The 19,493-nt window shown below is 30.0% G+C and overlaps 3 protein-coding genes across 3 annotated transcripts; 2 read left to right on the forward strand and 1 right to left on the reverse strand.

Annotated features, from left to right (window-relative positions):
* The first annotated feature begins 2,017 nt into the window (after positions 1 to 2,017).
* On the forward strand, positions 2,018 to 8,071 carry LOC117912377 (protein POLAR-like 1). The gene is made up of 3 exons (XM_034826941.1): positions 2,018 to 2,317; positions 5,709 to 6,166; positions 7,552 to 8,071. Exons 1-3 carry the CDS (start codon positions 2,038 to 2,040, stop codon positions 7,876 to 7,878), a joined length of 1,065 nt encoding a protein of 354 aa, XP_034682832.1. The 5' UTR covers positions 2,018 to 2,037; the 3' UTR covers positions 7,879 to 8,071.
* Positions 8,072 to 9,767: 1,696 nt separating this feature from the next.
* Positions 9,768 to 13,298, forward strand: LOC117913545 (eukaryotic translation initiation factor 5A-like). The gene is made up of 5 exons (XM_034828543.1): positions 9,768 to 9,949; positions 11,600 to 11,722; positions 11,838 to 11,894; positions 12,404 to 12,478; positions 12,897 to 13,298. The coding sequence occupies exons 1-5, from the start codon at positions 9,827 to 9,829 to the stop codon at positions 12,999 to 13,001; spliced, it is 483 nt and encodes a 160-aa protein (XP_034684434.1). The 5' UTR covers positions 9,768 to 9,826; the 3' UTR covers positions 13,002 to 13,298.
* A 4,347-nt stretch (positions 13,299 to 17,645) lies between these two features.
* LOC117913643 (NAC domain-containing protein 2-like) lies at positions 17,646 to 19,255 on the reverse strand. The gene is made up of 3 exons (XM_034828675.1): positions 18,920 to 19,255; positions 18,386 to 18,675; positions 17,646 to 18,315 (listed from the first exon to the last, which is right to left on the reverse strand). The coding sequence occupies exons 1-3, from the start codon at positions 19,161 to 19,163 to the stop codon at positions 17,734 to 17,736; spliced, it is 1,116 nt and encodes a 371-aa protein (XP_034684566.1). The 5' UTR covers positions 19,164 to 19,255; the 3' UTR covers positions 17,646 to 17,733.
* Between the last annotated feature and the right edge of the window lie 238 nt (positions 19,256 to 19,493).

Consider the following 19,493-nt stretch of genomic DNA (forward strand, 5'->3'; position numbering starts at 1 on the left):
TTTTTAATTATTTAGGCCCGTTTGGTGGTATTTTTAAAATTTTGTTTTTTAAAAATTATTTTCAAAATAAAGAACAAAAAACAGTTTTTAATTCTTTTTTTTTTTTTTAAATAAAGGTGTTTGGCAAGATGTTTTAATTTTTTTTTTAAACAAAAAATAAAAAACTTGTTTGGATGAAAAAAAATTGTATTGTTTTTAAAAACAATATCTTACTTTTATTTTATAAAAAAAAAAATTATAAACTTAATTTATAATAATATGAAATCAAATTCAAGCTAAGTCTTATTAAACAATAAAAATTAAAATATAATATTATGTATGATTTAAAGATAAATATTTTTTTAATTATAAAACAATTTTTTTTAATTATAGTGAAACAAAAATTATTATAAGATAAAAATAATTTTAATATTCATTTTTAATATAAGTCAAATAAGTATTTTAATTTTTTTTTAAAATTTATTGTTTGACCATGATTTTATATGCTTATTTTTAAAAATTGAAGTCTTATTGAAAATAAAAACAATTTTAATTACAAATAAATTAAAAAATAAATAGTTTTAAGTAAAACATAAATAGTAATATTATAATAAAATCATTTTTAGTAGAAAATATATTATTTTATTATATATTAGAAACATAAGGATATTAACATCTTCACTTTTTTTTTTTGGTTAAAAATGAATAATACTAATTGTCTATAATATTTTATTAAAATAAATAATGGATAAAGTTTTATTTTTCTAATATATAAATGAGTCAAGTTTTTTTATCACATATGCACACATTTAATACTCAATTTTAAACATAATATTTTAGAATGTTTTGATTTAATCTATAATTAATTGGATTGAATTGGATTGGAATTTTTATTGCAAATTATTCATAAAAAAATAAAGGATTTATTAAAAAAATTAAAATATTAATTATTTTTACTTAATTTATAATATATTTAATTAGTGTTTTTTTAAACAAAATAGTTTTGTGCATAGAATAAATAGTAAATGACTCATGCTATATCAATTTTCCTCTCTTATTTTTTTTTCCAATGATTAGATTTATTTTTGAATTCCAAATTATTTAAAAAAATTATTAAACTCATTAATAAATTTAATAAAAAGTCTCACTTGATTTGAAATTCATTTTTCAAGTAGAAAAATTTATAAAAGTTTAATTATATGAATAATAATAATAATAATAGGGTCATGATAAACCAATTTTTATCCATAAATTTATGGTATTAATAAGTTTATTATTTGAGCTTTAAATTATTTTTAAAAATTACTAGACTTGTCAATTAATTCAACACAATAACTCTTATTTAATCTAGAGTTCATTTGTCTAGTAAAATAAAAATAAACAAATAATAATTTTATATAGAATAGAGTTGTTTTAAACCACATTTTTGTTCATAATTTTTTCATATTAATGAGTTTATTATTTATGTTTTAAATTATTTTTTAAAATTAATAGACTTGTTAATAAATCCAACGCATTAAGTATTATTTAATTTGAAGTTAATTTACAAAAAATAATAATAATTATATGTAAAAGAGAAATAATAGAGTATATGTATGTGTTCCATTGTTTTTAAAAATAAGTGAAGATAACTTTTACTTGTTATCTATTTCATTTTGCTTTTTAAATATGAAAATATAGAATAATAATCAAATAGTGTTACGAGTTTTTAAAAACTTAGTCAAATAGACTCTTAATTTTTATGTAAAAAATTTGAAAATAAGTACAATGTTTTTAAGGTAATGTATGAAAAATAAGAAAAATTCTAGCCATGCCTCCATTTTATTTGTGACAAGAAATAATTTATTAACTTTTTATTTATATTTCATTTTCTTTCTATTTTTTGGTCGTCTATTTTATTTGTCGAATTTTCCTTTCAAAGAACGACACAGCCGACAAAAGGTAAAGTTTCCCGCCTTATCTTTCCATTCAAAACGATGCGTTTCTTAGGCAAGAGACGCGGCCTTCGCTAATATTTGTACTTTGGTATGCTTCGTCCTCGTCTTTCTAAATCACCTGATGAGGATCGCCGACATCTTGACCTCCACTGTCGACGAATCCGACGGCGACGATCACTTCTCCATGATCAGCACTCCCAGAGTCGAAGGCCGTGGCAGAAAGGTCCACTGTGCCTTCCGGCGCCTGATCCACTCTTGCCGTCTCCCGCTCTTGAACCTTTCGAAGAAGAGTGGGAAAGAGAAAGAGCATGATAGGACGGCGGCGGTGAAGATTTCGGCGAGTGGATTGGACGCCGGTGCATCGTCGCCTGCGTCTTCGGTTCCTTTGTCTGGTGTCTCAGGTAATAGTTGGACTATGTTTTTTGTGCTTTTATTCGAAACTTTGAACTGCTTTTTATTTTCTCGGGAAAATGATGTTTTGGTTAGCATTTTGGAAGTGTTTGTTTAATCTGCGGCGAAAATTTTGTTTTTGTTTTTTTTTTCTTCGCTCTCAAAAGCACTAAAACTACTTTTAAACATCTTAATCAAACCATACCTAAGAAATCCAGATTTGCTTGGGTTTAGATTTATTTATTTTCAATTGCTTATCGGCTATGAGTTTGAATTGCCTTAAGCACAATAGGTAGTTGTGGAAGCTAATTGAGCTTATTCTCAATGAGATATCATGTGTATGTATTTTCATTATCAAGTAATATGCTTTGAGCTAAAAATCAAACTTCCAGGCAAAATTTTGGAGTAGATTGATATTTTTATGAAATATCTGAAAATTTGGGCGAAATATGTGTAAAACAAGAAACAAGAATGGGGAGAGAAATAACTTTGTGAATCTCTCTACTGCAGTTACAATAGATCAGAATTTAGCTAATTGGGATAAGTAGAATATCTGATCTATATATTATTCGTATACATAGATCAGAATGGGAAAATATGTGTAAAACCAGAAACAAGAATGGGGAGAGAAATTTCTTATATATATATATATATATATATATATATATATTATAGATCAAAATTTACAGTTAGAATAGATCACTTGGGATAAGAAGAATATTTGACATGCATATTTATCTAATTGTTGTTTTGTGTTACAATTGGTTTTGAATCCTTTGAGTTTTTATCCTTATTCTGAATACACCCCCTCAAGTGAACAGAATCAGTTTTGACTGTGAGCTTGTTCTTCAAAAATTCAAAATCTAGTGTGTTTGACAGGTAGGTCTCCTTATAGAACTTTTTCCTGTATAAAATGAAAATCTTTCTAGTACTTAAGTGAAAATATCTGCAATCTAATTAACTGTTGAAATGTTTTTTTTTTTGATAAATAAGCACAAAATCTAGTGTGTTTTTGACAGTTAGGTCTCCTCATAGGACTTTTTTTTTTTTTTTTTTTTTGTATAAAATGAAAATCTATTTCCATATGCTTTGTTTGAGAATGCATAATTGGATTAGTAGGCAAGAATGTTTCACCAAAGTTGCCACACGATATAACCAGTGAGCTTAATCTTAATATCCCAACACTTTCAACAAACTCTGTAACCACATAAGTTCAGTTAAAGCTAAGGCAATGGCTTGATACTCTAATTCTGTGCTTGATCTGACCATGGTCTTGTTTGGCTGCACTCCATGAAATGAGATTTGGGCCAACAAATACACAGTGACCACTACTAGACTTTCTACCATCTAGATTGCTCACCCATTCTGCATTTGTGTAAGCAACAACTAACAAGTAGTTAAATAAAAGCACGTCCTAAAGTAATGCCCTGTTGAATTGTACCTTTTAAATACCTTCAGAATACATTTCACCCTCTGCTGGTACACAGTTGTAGGATTGTGCATGAACTGGCATGCTTGATTAATGGCAAATGTGATCTCTAGTAGGGTCAAAGTTAAGTATTGTAAGACACCCACAATACTCCGATATAAAGAAGGGTCAAACGGAGGATCACCGTCATATAAAAAGACTTGTTTGCCAAAGATAACAGGGGAAGAAATAGGCTTGGCACCAATCATGTGTGTGTGAGTTAACAAATCATGATTATACCTAGAGTATGAGAGACTCAACAAGTCATCTTGACAAATTGCCTCAATACCCAGAAAACAACCAAGATTGTCGAGATCTTTTAAAGCAAAGATTAAGATAGCAGATTGGGGATGCCAAAAATTTGTTATTCTTCCTGTAAGTAAGAGGTCATCCACATAAAACAACAAAATAATAACATAATGAAATTTACTACACACAAACATGAGAGAATCAAAATGAGATGCAGAAATCTCCATTTAAGTAAAGTGTGCTTCAATTGCTGAAACAACAAAATAATAACACAATGAAATTTACTACACACAAACATGAGAGAATCAAAAAGAGAATCAAAATGAGATGCAGAAATCTCCATTTAAGTAAAGTGTGCTTCAATTGCTGAAACCATGCTCTAGGGGCTTGTTTGAAGCCATAGAGTGCTTTCTGTGATTTACAGGACATAGTGAGGGTGTTGAGAATTCACAAATCCAGGTGGTTGGGACATAAATACATCTTCCATCACTGCGCCATTGAGAAAAGCATTGTTGACTTCCTGCTTTTGAATGAGCTAATGGTTGGATATAGGAATTGACAAAACATTGTGGATGATTGTGGGTTTTACAATAGGACTGAATGTCTCAGTATAATCAGTACCTGGAGACTGATGAAATCCTTTGGCAACAAGACGAGCTTTGAAGTGATCAACTTTCCCATTAGGTCTTTGCTTAAGTCGAATAACCCACTTACACAACAGACAATATTAACATTCGAGGGAGAAGGAACAAGCTACCATGTGAGGTTCTGAAGGAGAGCAGGGTTTTCATCGACTATTGCTTGTTTTCACTAAGAAATTTTGAGAGCTTTGTCAACAGACCTGGCTCAAGAGGTACAGACAGCAGAGGAAGAGGATGTGAGTGGCACAGGAGTCCTTATCCTTATCCTTAATAATCTGAACATTTTGGAAACTGTTCACATTGATTTAGAAACATTTCCATGCATATGTCAAAATTTAAAGGAGGAGATTGGAGAAATTTGCTTCTAAAGCGATAATTTGTGTCATATTTCTTGTCATTTTGTCAGTTTCTAGTTGTTGCTTAATATTTGTTTGGTTGAACGGAATTGAATATGATTGGGATTCTCATTCTATAGATTTCAAATGTCTTTCTTTTTTGATGTCATTTATTTTGTTGAATTTTGGGTGTATGGGTTCTAATTTAAATTCAACTCCCACTTTATTGGTATACATTAATAAAGCAGTACAATTGGTATTGGAACTTTGAATTCCAATTCCATGTCATGGTACCATATGCAGCTGTCTTAGATGAGTCCTTTATCATTGGTTCGCAGGTATTTTCATATTGATCAAATGTAAGGCGGTGTTTGTTTTTTAACTTAATTCTAAATAGAACTTTAATGTTTAATGGTATTAAGTATTAGGTTGTTTGTTTTTGTGACATTTTGTTTCTATTAAGCATTAAAAAGTAAAGAAAAATCAACATGTTGCTTTTTCCATTTAGAAAAAGTCAACTATGTTGGTTTTTTCTATTCAGTAAAAAACTTATAATAAGTCATGAAAAAGTAGAAAAACAGATAACCTTAAGTCTGAAAACAATTGATTTCAACAAAAAACTAAAAAGGCAAGCACCCTCAGTTTTAATTCAATATGCTCTCTCAGTTTCAATAAGCAGTTCTGTGAAACTATCAGTTTGTTTATTCAGAACAGCATATAAAGGAGATGTCTTTCAACTTGGGAGCGGGGTTTGGTTTGTTTTTCCTCGCTGCTGCAAGTAAACATGAATTTGATAAGATGAAGGAGTTGCGGACACAAATGGAAGTGATCCTTCAAGATGTAAAAGAGGAATTGCAGAGGAAACATACAATTTCTGGGTCTTCTGACTCAAACAAAACACCTGCTTATTCAACCACCCGTGCACAAGAAGCTCCAAATTTTGACATTCATCATTCATTTCAAAACCATAGACGGTCATACACTCTTCCAGATTCAGAGATCACAATGATGAGTAATAAGTCATCAACATGTCATGAACCGAGACAAGAAGAATTTGCAGGAGAAATGGATCAGCTTGCAACAGAACTTGAAACTGAATTGGAACTTTTGCAGCTCCGTTTGGACCAAGAACATTTTCAGAAGCATTCAAAGCAGCAGAGGGCAGAGGTATATGGCATCATCACTATGGATCCTTTTTTGTGGTTTATTTTCTTTTGCTATTTGCTATACACAGGAGGCTATAATAGAAACAATAAAGACCACAATGACATAATAACCCTGTGACAATGAGAAAATAGTGGCTCTGCAGACATTCAACTTTTTTGAACTACTTCTGTATTAAACTAGGAAGTCCTTGTCACCAACCAAAGAAGACTAGGATTACTGTAGAGAGCTTTCAAGCAAAATATACCATATTCATTTGCTAAATTTGAGCTCTATGGGGCAGATCTGAGTCATCCACTCCAACTCTTCAGATTTTTGTGTACATGGGCAAGAAGGGACCTATTTGTAGGCTTTGCAAGACCCAAACAATAAATAGAAACCTTCTAAATCTAAACCTTCCCAACATAGTAATATATTAGGACTCAAATATTCTGACCCAAAGAACTTCTAACAATAGAAAATTACAGCACTTAGATTTCAAAAATTAAACCTATATTCAATGACTTCCACTTGTAGGCCAGGGCCTTGTATCAAATGGTCTTTAAGAATTTGTACACACGATAGATTCTTCTCTGTTGCATGAGATTGGCCTAATCTCCAAGAATTTTGAGTGGGTTCTTCTGGATCCAGTCAAATTAGGCCAAGGAAGAACCGGTGAGTGCTATTACCAGTTGAATCTGGCCAAGGAAGAAACCAATTGTGTTATTATTGCAATGGTTATGGCAACATGAGTCAAGCACTTCCAATTACAATTGGCTTTCTGTGCGCTATTCAATTCAAGATATTGAATGGTGATTAAAGCACAATGATGCATCCTTTGAGATCAGTCCTTTGTTCTTCTTAACCACTATCCTAGGTCCTTTCATGACCCTTCAAATTATGCACTTCTTGGAACCACAAGATGTGCTTTGTGACGTGGAAACTGTATGTGTCGTACCTTGCAGCAGGATACTTCAGAATTTGGAGTCTTATCACATTGGTAGGGCTCCACAAGAAGGAATCCGGTTAGCATGGGTGCAGGAATTATTGTTGATGGGGCTTGCATTCACACCTCAATGAAGCTCTTGTCCTATGCTGAAACAAAAATTCCTGACATTGCCAAAAAGTTAGGTTTTTAATAGAAAGCCTAAACATCTAGAAACTTTACCTCCATTTTTGTAGGTTAACCCTTTCTTACAATTTTAACAGGATTCTCTTTTTGATGTCTGCCCTTCTAGATGATCTTGAATATTCTTGCCCCTCTGTTGTTGGAGATCCTGTTTGCCATTCTTGTATCTACTTTTTGGTTAGACAGATATTTACAGAAACTTTAAATCTTATGAATGATTTCTATACCAGTTCCTACCAGAGTTATCAGTTTATATCATTTATGGTATTCTAAATGGCAGATCGCTGTTAAGGACACTTCTTCTGAAGGAAGTTTCAGCGTTGTACTTGGAGAAGAAGCTGATTCTCAAGAGGCAGCTGATGGAGACCATCTTGGTGTTAGACCCAATGAACTAGAGAGAAGGTTGTATGAACTCCTGGAGACAAGACAGAAGGAACGGATAAATGAACTAGAAGCTGCATTAGAATACACCAAGCACAAGCTTCATGAGAAAGAAATAGAGGCCACTTGGTGGAAAGATTCTGCAAGGCTTTTTTCTCTTCAATATCCAGAAACTTCACGGCTCTCTTCGGAACATGAGAAGGACACTTCTCAGCTGTCAAGGTGACACATACTTATTGAAATGTACAAAAGCTCTTGAAAATAAGATATTGAATGCCCATGGATGCAGAACTACATTTGATCTTGATTATACATCATCTGCCCTTTCTTATTTCTGCTTGTAGAGTGATGTTATGTATCCACAAATTGAAACAGAGACTGAAGCGTAAAAGAAAAGAGATTGGGATTTGAAATTTTGAACTGGGAATTGTTCCCTTGTATGTGCCGTTTGTTAAGTAGAGTATGATGCGCATATATCTGAAAACATTCGGGTGAAGGGATGTGCAATCAACATTATGTAGCCTAGACCGTATAGGTTACATGGTTTCTTTTATTCACTCTCCCAATCCTCATCTTTATTACGACATTCTTTAACCTTAGTCTATTAACGGGTGACAATTCGTGTTGGCAGATCGTGTTTGTTCTTATCAAACAATGATCGGGTAAAACTATCACCTAAAATACAACCTAATTATTAAATATGTCATATGTCATATGTCATGTAATTCATTTAATAATTATGTTTTATATAATAATCATATTGATTAATTGCCCTATTTATTCAAAATCAAAATTTTAAATAAGGTTAATTATGGGGATTATAAAATAAGTTCATTTAAATCATGTTATGTAAATCGATGCAAAAACAACTTGTTTATTGAATACGATTATGCCCCATTTAAACTTAAAAAACGTGTTGAATTTGAATGTTGTGGATGAATTTTACCAGAGTTTGCCACAGTGGGTCGATTTTGAGTTATCCTCATCAGTGGGTCCGCCCTTGGGTTGGCCCAGCCGCCCATCAGGTCAATAATGGTACCTTGAAAATGACAAGTCAACGGAACAAAAGGATTTTCCAATCTCCCACTTGTATCCTCAGCCAGAGGCCAGAGAGGCATATTCTCCATCCATAATAAATATTCGATTCTAACTTCCACTACAAATCAAAATAATAATGTCAATAAAAACTAAAAAGTAACTACATTTTTGTTCTCATTTAGAGTCTCTTTTACAATAATTCTAAACAGCCCTTCTTGTATAAAACATGTTTTTTTTTTTTTTTTTTTTTTTAATATTGAGTATTTAATAAAATTTTAAAAAATACCTATATTTCATAATAATTTTAAGAAATATTTTTAATTTAAAACATGTTTTTCAAAAAAATTTAAACTTTTGATAAATTTAGGAAATATTTTTAAAATTTTTAAAAAATACTTATATTTTTGTTTTTTTAGAGTATGTTTTTATTGTCATTTTAAGATGTGTTTTTAATCTAAAACATGTTTTTTTTTTTTTTAAATAATAGGGTTCCACAAAATTTAAGAAATATTTTTAAAATTTTGAAAAATTATTTATAATGTCGAAAAAGTACTATTTTATGTAGAAATATTTAGAAGTTTTGAATGAAATTATATTTTTAATATTCAATGAATCATAAAAGACAACAATTTTATTGTCCATTAACATGATATTAATTTCCTATTTTTATTCATTATTTTTATATTACAAATTTAAATGTATTTATTATATTAATATTTATCATATTTGCTATCATATTTATTATTTATATTTTAAAAACTATTTTATAATTAAAAAAAGTAGAAACTGGACAGGAATTTCATTTGTTATTTTTATGTGGGTGGATAAATAAATATACAATTTTAAATGTTTTATTTTTTGGGGGAAAAAAAAGAAAAAAGAAAAATCATGAATCGCAGGATATGATATTTTAAAATTTGAAAATAATAATGGCAATATTTTAATGGAGATCTGAGCCGTTAAAATCAGAAACAAAACGGAACAGGCGTGCACCAACGGACACGATGAGATCACCGAAAGGGGCAGGTATTTGAAACCCTACTATAAAAGGGTGTTGTCTTCCACGTCTATAGTCTTCATCTTTATCCTCGAGCTTAGGGTTTGAATTGAGAGATAAAGAGAAAGAAAGAGAAAGCATGTCGGATGAAGAGCACCACTTCGAGTCCAAGGCTGACGCCGGTGCCTCCAAAACCTACCCTCAACAAGCTGGCGCCATCCGCAAGAACGGCTACATCGTCATAAAGGCTCGTCCCTGCAAGGTCTCTTTTTCTCTCCATTTCTCCAGCTCCATAAAATCCACCTGTATATGTTTTACGTTGTTCCTTTGTTTTTTTTTTTTAATGATTGTGATGTTGGGTTCGCCTCAGTGGTGCTGATTTGGGGTTTACTTGGTTTATACCTGTTTAATTTTGCTGAATACTTGACTGTTTACAACGTTTTAGGTGGATATTGCCTAATTATTTATGATTAGGAAGGTATATGGACTGTATACAAGATTATATTTTACTTTTATTTTTGGAGATTCACACTTTTTCCTCTGTTGATTTGCATTTTTTTTCCTTTCTTGTTGATTTATTTTATGGAAAATTTTAATTTTTGTGTGAAAATTTTGATGGTCATGATATATGGTTTAAATGAATTGATTCTGGTTCTATTTTTTTCTTTCTTTAGAATGGATAATTAATTGCATACCGATCACTGGGCCTTGTTTGGGTATAATTTGTTATTATGTATGATTTGGAAGTTTGTGGATATGTTGGTGGATTCAGAGCCAGATGCATTTTTTTAAGGTGGGTGTGCTACAGTTGGACTGATTATCTGGTTATATGTTTAACTCAAAATTTGGATTTTCTTTCTTGGGGTTTGTGGAGAAGTTTTTCCGAGCAAGTATAAGTTAAAGATGCAGAGAGTTATATATATATGTATGTATACACACACTCACACAACCAAATGGGAATATGATGAACTGTAATTCTTCCAGGAAAATTTTTCCCAGGATTATGTTCTCTCGAGAATGGTAGTACTTTTTGATTCCTTTGTCAGAGAAGAGAGATGGTAGAGGATAAAAAATAACAGGAAAAGTGGAAATGAAGGGAAGAGAGTTGTTAGAAATTTCCTTCAATAATGCTTTCTTAATGATGAAGAATTATTTATTTATTTATTTATTTATATATATATATTTTTTATGTTGAAACTGAAATTTTATTTCTTGGTAAATAAACTTTTAAAGAATGGAAAATTTTTTTGTTCATGTATATTTGAGGTAAATGAACAAAAGCCAGTGCCTTAAGAAGGAATTAGTTATATAATTTTTTTTTTCCCAGGAACAGATTAATTTTAGAACTTTGCTAATTTTAAATTAGTTTTCTCTTTTCAGTTAATGAAGATTCTTAATTGGTTTATTGGTATTCCTTTTTCCTTGATGATCTTGCTGATTGAATCTATTGAGCTTTCCACATCTGTTCTATTTTTGGTCTGATTGATTCATCACATTGTTGCCACGGCTCTAATTTTGAACATGATTTGTTCTCCTTCTATTGGTTCATCCATGCACTTGTTGGTGATTATGTTTGTAATTGGGAGTTGGATGACGCACCATAAGCATGTCATATTGAGAAAAAGTGTTGAAATAACTCACCTATATATTTTTGAAGTTCAAATGGAATAAACATTCTATAGATGGAAATCAAAATTAAATTAGATCATTCATTTAAAAACAGAACTGATGTTTTGTCTATAACAAACTTGTGGAAAAGGTCATGTTATATTTAATATTTGTAACTAAGAAAACTCCCAATTGAGAGAGTTCTAGTCCATTTTCCTTTCTGATTTCTACTTGCATTTGATGGAATTTTACTACGATCAAGTATTTATCATTTATTCTCTCTGTTGGTTGATTTTTGGAACAGGTGGTGGAAGTTTCTACCTCCAAAACAGGGAAGCATGGACATGCCAAGTGTCACTTTGTGGGGATAGATATATTCAATGGCAAAAAACTCGAAGATATTGTCCCATCATCCCACAATTGTGATGTGAGTGTCCTTTCATATATACATACAGCTGGCATCCTATTCTTGGGTTTCCAATGACGTGTTAGAAAATTATCATATATAATCTCTTCACTTTTTATGTTCTCTCTTGGTGCAGGTTCCACATGTTACCCGAACTGACTATCAGCTGATTGATATTTCTGAAGATGGATTTGTGAGTGATCTTCTGTGTGAAACTTTGTATTGAGTACACAAATTCTTAGTACTTTATACTTTGCACGAATGATTTCAAGTAGAATATAGCCTACAATTCATGGGTTTATTTAGGGTTAAGTGTGTTAATGTATTTGGTGAACCATGCCACTTGATTGGTACATGACATAATTTGGATGTTTGTGTGATACTACACTTGTTAGCAGTTAAATTTACTATGTTATTTTAGATGCCGAAATGGTTTTACTTCTTTTTGGTGAAAAAAATCAAATGCCAAAAAATATGTAGATCGGCTATGTTACTTATCAAAAAAATATATAGATTGGCTATGTCAGCTAGTGATGGTTGACAATGTACTGTTTTCATTCTGTTTGCTCACCCTTTTTGCATAACCTTCCCTGTCATTTGGTCTGAGGTTGAGGTGCAATTTGTTTTCATTTGTCACCTTGCCTGAACAAATATTGATTTGGTCATGTCAATTAAAACGACTGGAATTTGACTTTGTTGTAGGTGAGTCTTTTAACTGATAGCGGTGGTACGAAGGATGATTTGAGGCTTCCCACTGATGAGAATCTGCTTACCCAGATTAAGTATGGAATATGATCCTTTCAACAAGTAAACTCAGATATTTGTGGTTGCATTAAAAGTTGTTTAGCTTTACTTCTCCCCCTCACAAAATTTTCAAAATTACCAAAGAGATCACTACTGGAAGACATCACCCATGCCTTCTCACGGGACTGCCCTCTTAGTCCACAAGGGGAAACATTAATAATAGAACTGGGAGTATAAAGAATTTGAAAAGAATTAAAAAGGGTTAATGACTTTATAATGCTTGTACTCCATGTGTGCAAATTTTGATGAATCAAAATTTACTCTGGTGGATTGCACGGATCTTAAATCTGGGTTTGAATGATACTGCCGGAAAATTACTGCAAAGAACATGTGCCTGACTGCCCAGATTATGATAAATTCTATATCGGTTTTGTGTATGCTTTGGGTTCAGATTAAGGATGGATTTGCTGAAGGAAAGGACCTTGTTGTGACGGTCATGACGGCCATGGGAGAAGAGCAGATCTGTGCACTCAAGGACATTGGCCCCAAGAACTAAGTTTTAAGAGTTTCACTCATTGAAAGGCCTTAACATCCATAGACTGAGCTCTCCATCAAACAAGTATCTCTGGTGCCGTAAGTTGCATTATTGACAGTTATGGATATGAACCCCCACCCCCATAATCATGGCTTTTGGAAAAGATTTGGTTGGGTTTAAACATAATTAAGATATGTTGACATGGTGTTATAAGACATTTCTGGATTTTCTGGATATAAATGCTTCTGATACTTGGGTTTGTTTTCTGAAACTGGGATTGAAATAATTAGTTTCTGAACAGATTTTGTTTTACCCTTACCATTAAGCTGTTGTATTTTTAGAACATAAGTTTTAAAATGTTGATTTAGCCCATGAGATCTAGCCTTGGTTTTGACAACAATTGGTAGTTGGGTGCCCCTTGAAAATGTGGGTCATTTACATATGCTGTCTGTTTTTTGGAGGTGCATGAAATCCTAGTCACCCAACATCTTATCCTTTTTCAAGTGCCAAAGTCTTTTCTTAGCCTCTTCAGTAGTGAATGACATGTGATGATTGAATTGGTCTGTTGGGGTCTTATCTCAAACTTGTTTTTAAAAATTATTTTTCAAAAATAAAAAAACCTTAAAACCATTTTAAGGTACCCAAAAGCAAATAGTTTTTTTTTTTTTTTTTTCATGTTTCACAGGTTTTTAAAATTAGTTGTGGTTGTTTCTAGAAAATATTTTTATTTTGTATAAATTTTGTAGATTTCATTTATATAGATGTGAAATTAAATTCACTTTAAGTTTTATTAAATAATATATATATAAATTATTAATGAATTAAAGAAATTTTTTTTTGGGAAAATATGAATATTAATTGTATGATAAGATCAAAAATCATATTTTTTTACTATTTAAAATTACAATTAGAACAAATTGAAAGAAATAATAAAGAATCCAACCAAGAATTAAAATAAGAAAAAATAAGATACCTTACAATAAGATAAAAAATAGTCTACTTTAAAATATATTGTAATAGTGATTATAACTTAAATTTATTTAATTTTTTTATAATTATAATTAAATTAAAGTTTGTAATTAAAAATTTTAAAATTTATTTAATATTTAAATTTAATAAAGAAAGTGACCATGTGAAATATTAATTCATTTTGTAATGTGATAATTTCTTTTTATTCTTGAATGAAATGAAGGCCATGAAAAATTTGTCCCATTCATATAACCATAATACTTATAGTTGTTCTAAATTTCAATTTGAATATTAAATTAAATTATCAATATTTGGGAGGAGACTTTTCATCCCAAAGTGACAATTATATGTCTCATGATCAAGGATATTTGAGATTTTTTGCTTATATAAGGTTTTTCAATGTTTTCATGTTGGAATTAGTTACTAGTTCTAATTTTATACAAATTTATAATTTTTGGGAATTAGTTGGAATGTGTTCATATTTATTAATAGGTTTTTGGTTCACATGGCCTATTGCGATAAATGCTTGTCAAAAAGCGTTTGTAACTAATTGTGTAGGGGATTTTGGTTTATTATTAGATAGGAATTTTGGGTCTTTATTGGATAACAGGTAGTTTCGAATTTCGGGATTTCTTCGAAATATTCATTTAATTCGGGAGGAATTAGTTTGATGCTTTATTATATTGCTTTTTATGAAATGATTCATAGACCTTACATATTATATTGGAATCATATATAATAACTTGATTTATAATTATAATAATGGGACAAATTTTTTATTTGTTTCTTTGTGTGCTTTATTCTTATTTGTCGGCGGTTGTTGAATCGGCTCAATTTCCCCTTCATGATGGTTACCCGATGCAATGGAGGGGCCTACTCCTATTTCGACTCTTATACCATGTTGCTACTATGGTAGTAGTGAGAATTTTTCTTAAACTTCTTTTTATTCAACCTCGTCGTTTTTTTTTTTCAAATTATCTGATTAACATTTTATTATTTTTCTTAAAAATACCAAAAATAGAAAACCAAAAGAAATTAAAATTAATATTGCTCTCATATTTATATCTATTTATTTTTAGAACAAAAGGATAATTTATTCGTTTAAAGACAGAATGAATATATTTATTAAGAGATATGCATAAGAAGAAAAATATCATAATCACCATAATCTCCATCCTCATCTATTTAGATATTAATCTATTTCCTTTATATTAAATAAAAATAGGGAAAAAATCAATTAAAATTTGAAAAACTATATTAAAATTATCAAAATATTCACTCTTTTCCCAAAATTTATCATTATGCCTTTTATCAAATATAGAGATAAATTAAATTTGAAATCTAAAAAAAAAACTAAATAAAAATAAAATGGTAGAAAATATTTCTCTTAGCTTTTTTTCTTTTTTTTTTCCCTCTCTTCTTGTACATTTGTTTTTGAATTTTTTGCTTAAAAATAAAAACTCATAGCACTAATAGGTTATTATTCTGTGTTTCCCGTTTTTAAAAATAAAATAAAATAGATAATAGAAAAAGGAAAATATAAAGAAAAACAGTATAAAGACAGATAAAATTAAACATGATATTTTTCTTCTTCTCTCATCATGCCCCGATCTTAATATAAAACATATTTAAATATGATATTTCTTTAATAAATAATAAAATCAGGGTTGTCTTTCCCCAAATTGAGGATTTGGGGATTAATAAATAAATTTCAACAATTAAACACACATCTAGTTGTAAATCCATAATTCTAAATATGCCTCAAATTAAATATTGAAATTTTCTAACATTTTCTCACTAACCAAGCATAGAGAATTACTTTAGGCTACAAAACATGTTTAAAGTAGTGCATACAAATTATTTTTAAAAACACATATTTCATGTTACAAACAGATTTTTATTTAACATATTAGTATTTTCTTTTTCTTTTATTCCTTAATAAATTAATACTTTCTATCCTCTTTTATTTTTAATATATTTATTTATTTTTAATAAAAAAAAATTGTTTCCTTCTCTTGATTGATAAGGAGATTTTGGTTTGAAGAAAATGATTTATGAAGAATATTAGTGAAAAAAAAAAATGATGATTTTATAATTATCATTCACTTTTTCCATATTTTTCTCATAATCAATTGTTTTCAAATAATTTTTTTTGATTTATGAACATTTCTTTTATTGTGTGTGCAATAGATGAACTCTTAATAAATATATCTATTATTTCTTTAAAATAATAAATTATCTTCTCGTTCAAAACAAAATTAAATAAATATAAAAATGAGATAGATATTATTTTGATTTACTTTAATTTTTTATTTTCGGTATTTTCGATATTTTCGATATTTTTAATGTCAATAATGAAAACTAAAGTTTAATTGGATTTGTGAGATAAAATTGAGAATGAAAAAATTTGGGTTTTTGAAGATGTAAATTTTTTAGGAAGTTTCTCTAAAAGAAACAAAAAATGGGTTACTTGGAAAATGATCCTATTTATGAAATATATAAAAGATAAAATTAAATTCACTTTAATTATAAATCTATATATAATTTATTTATTATGTACAATTAAATTTAATTTAATTAAGATGAAAAAAATAAAATTGAACTTTATTTTAAAATAAAGTTTTTACTATATAAACTAAAATTAGGGGGAAAAAAAAAGAAAAGAAAAAGAAAACCTAGTTCTTTTGAAATAAATAATAATTAAAAAATATTCATTATATCATAAATAAATAATTTTTATAAGATAAATTGAATTTTCATTTTTGTCTTATTAAGGAATAGGTCTCACCCATATAAAATTAATAAATTAAGGAATAAAAGGAAAGAGAAAAGGGCAAGGAACTTACTGCAGGAAGTGTGGTACGTGAGAATAGGGAATAAAAATATATGTTTTGTCAGTTTTTTAAAAACAGTTATGAAAAATAATTTTTGAGAAAAAACAAAATTTTATTTGGAATCTAAAATATTTTTAAAAATAATTATTATATTTAGTGTTTTATTTTTAATCATTTTATATAATTGCATAATTACATTTTAAAATAATCTTCATAAAAAAAGTAAAAATAATAAAAAATAATTAAAATATGTTTTCTAAAAATATTTTATTTTTTGTTTTTAAAAATAAAAAATAAAAAACAATTTTTAGTTGTAAAATAAAAAACTATTCTAAAAAACATATAAATCTATGATTGGAATGACTATTTATTTCTATTATAATATTTGATATTAATAGGAATAGAAATGAAAAATAAATAAATTAATAATAATACATGTTTAAAGTAATTTTTGTATTTTCATTTTTAAAAAATTAACAATAAAAAATCATACAACCCTAATATAAAAATATTCAATTATTTATTTTATAAAAAAATTGAATAATTTGTCATGTTTAAGAAGTTATAAATTTATATTTTGCCATAAAAAAGAGAAAAAATAAATTTCTTACCATACTTAAATTCTTAAAGATAGCAAATACTTTTCCTATTCCCACTACTAATTCTTTTTGACTTTTTTTAACTTTTCGTACGTCTTGTGCATGTGAAGAAAGAAGTGGTGAGTTAGATTTGCATGTCCCACAAAAATCCGGCCATTCTTGTTTGCACAACCACAAAATGAAAAGCCTTATTTGGAAAGCTATATACAAAGGACCTCTTGTAGGTTAGAGAAAAGACAAAAAAAACACTACATATAGCTTGAAAGAAAGAAGAAATTCTATACAATAGAAATGGAAATTAATCTACACATTCAAAAAAAATAAAATATAAGTCACTGGTCATGGCCATCATCACCAAAGTCTGGGGGAAGAAAAATTTGCTGATCGGATTGGGTTCAAGCTAGGCATTTTATAGTCTGTAGTTGAATCTAAGTTGGCATTACCAATGTTGACTCCTGTCACATAGCCTGGGTTCAAATTCATAGTCGAAGCAAAGCCCGTGTTGTCAAACTCACTGTACATGCCCCATGAATGATCGGGAAATGGGTATTCCATGGATTGCATCAGGTTGCTGTTGTGGCCATGGAAAGAAACATCAGTTCCAGCCGGAGGAAGAACTTGAAGGTTGTCCTGGGAAAACACAGCATTTGCACTGGGCATTTGAATAATAGGCTGTTGCAGTTGCTGTTGATTTTGGAGAGCCTGATGACTATTAATATTCTGATTATATTGGTAACTATTCCTATCTTCTCCGGAATCCATTCCACCACCAACTGTGTGCTGATTATTGGCCTCATTAGGATTAGGGTTGCGGTCGAGTCTTGGAATCTTAGAGCGTGATGGGCCTGATTCATCAACCCCAGACTCATGCCGTGATCTTTTGCTGACCCTTTCGTCTTTCTTATAGACTTTGCATAGAACACATTCATCCAACTGCAACAAACAAGAAACATCTTAAGATACAATATAGACTAAATGAAAAAGGGACTTAATATATACGTACCCTCATATCATTGACACCAGTTCTTCTTGGAGGCTCTGGAGGAGGTTCAGCAACTCTGAATTCATGCATGATCCAGTTGGTTTTGACTCCTTTAGGTGCACTTCCTCGGTAGAAGACTAAAACCTTCCGGTACCCCACCGTTCGATCCTCAAATTTGATCTCTTTATCAGCTCCGGTGGCCTTCCAGTATCCACCTCCGACTGACCTATTGGGACGTTGCCCATTCCGATATTTCTTGTCCCTTGGCGTGAAATAGAACCATTCACCATTCCCAGACGGCTTGTATCTCGCTGAATAAAATCAATCAAAATAAAAATCAATTCACATAAGCCCACAATACTAAAGAGAAGTAAAACCCTACTAAAACCCTTGTTCAAAACATCTTTGCAAGCCATTTAAACTTAGCCAAAAACAAACGACCGCCCATGTTACATCTCATTCAATGCTCATTCACAAGATCATTGTAATCGAAAGAGAAAGGGTAAAGAATATGTAAAGAAGCAGATGAACTTGATTAATATAAAAACAAGAAACCTGCAAGTTCCTCAGGATCATAAGCATAGAGATTGACTTCTATGATCTTGTTCGGTGGCAATGGTTGATGATCAACCTTCTTTCTCAAGTAGAAAACTATTATCTCTGCATCGGTGGGATTAAATCTATACCCTGGTGGTAAAGAATTAAGATCAAAATGCTTTCCATATTCACTATGATTATTCTGCACTTCTTGTGGTGCTGTTTGTAGACTTGCATCCTCACCAAGTTCTAAAAGATTCATTTTCTTGAGCTTGAGTTTTCTCTTCTTTGACGTCTCTTGCCGGGGTTCTTGTTGCTTAAGACTGAGCCCGAGTTTTCTCCTCTGTCGTCTCCTTCTGGGAAAGATATGACTTCAGGTCAAGGAGTAGTATAATTTGGAACGAATTGCTAGTAAGTTAGTAACTTATAGACATTTTATTTTTTATTTTTTTATTTTTATTTTTAAATTTTTTGTGATTGGTTGGAATTCAACTAATCGGTTATTATGTGTATCTTGTTATTTTTTAAAAAAAAAAATTTAAATTTTAAATGTAACTTTGTGGTTATCTTATATCTTTCCTTTTTCTTTTTC

This window comes from Vitis riparia, chromosome 4 (genome assembly GCF_004353265.1).
Source record: "Vitis riparia cultivar Riparia Gloire de Montpellier isolate 1030 chromosome 4, EGFV_Vit.rip_1.0, whole genome shotgun sequence".
NCBI lineage: Eukaryota > Viridiplantae > Streptophyta > Magnoliopsida > Vitales > Vitaceae > Vitis > Vitis riparia.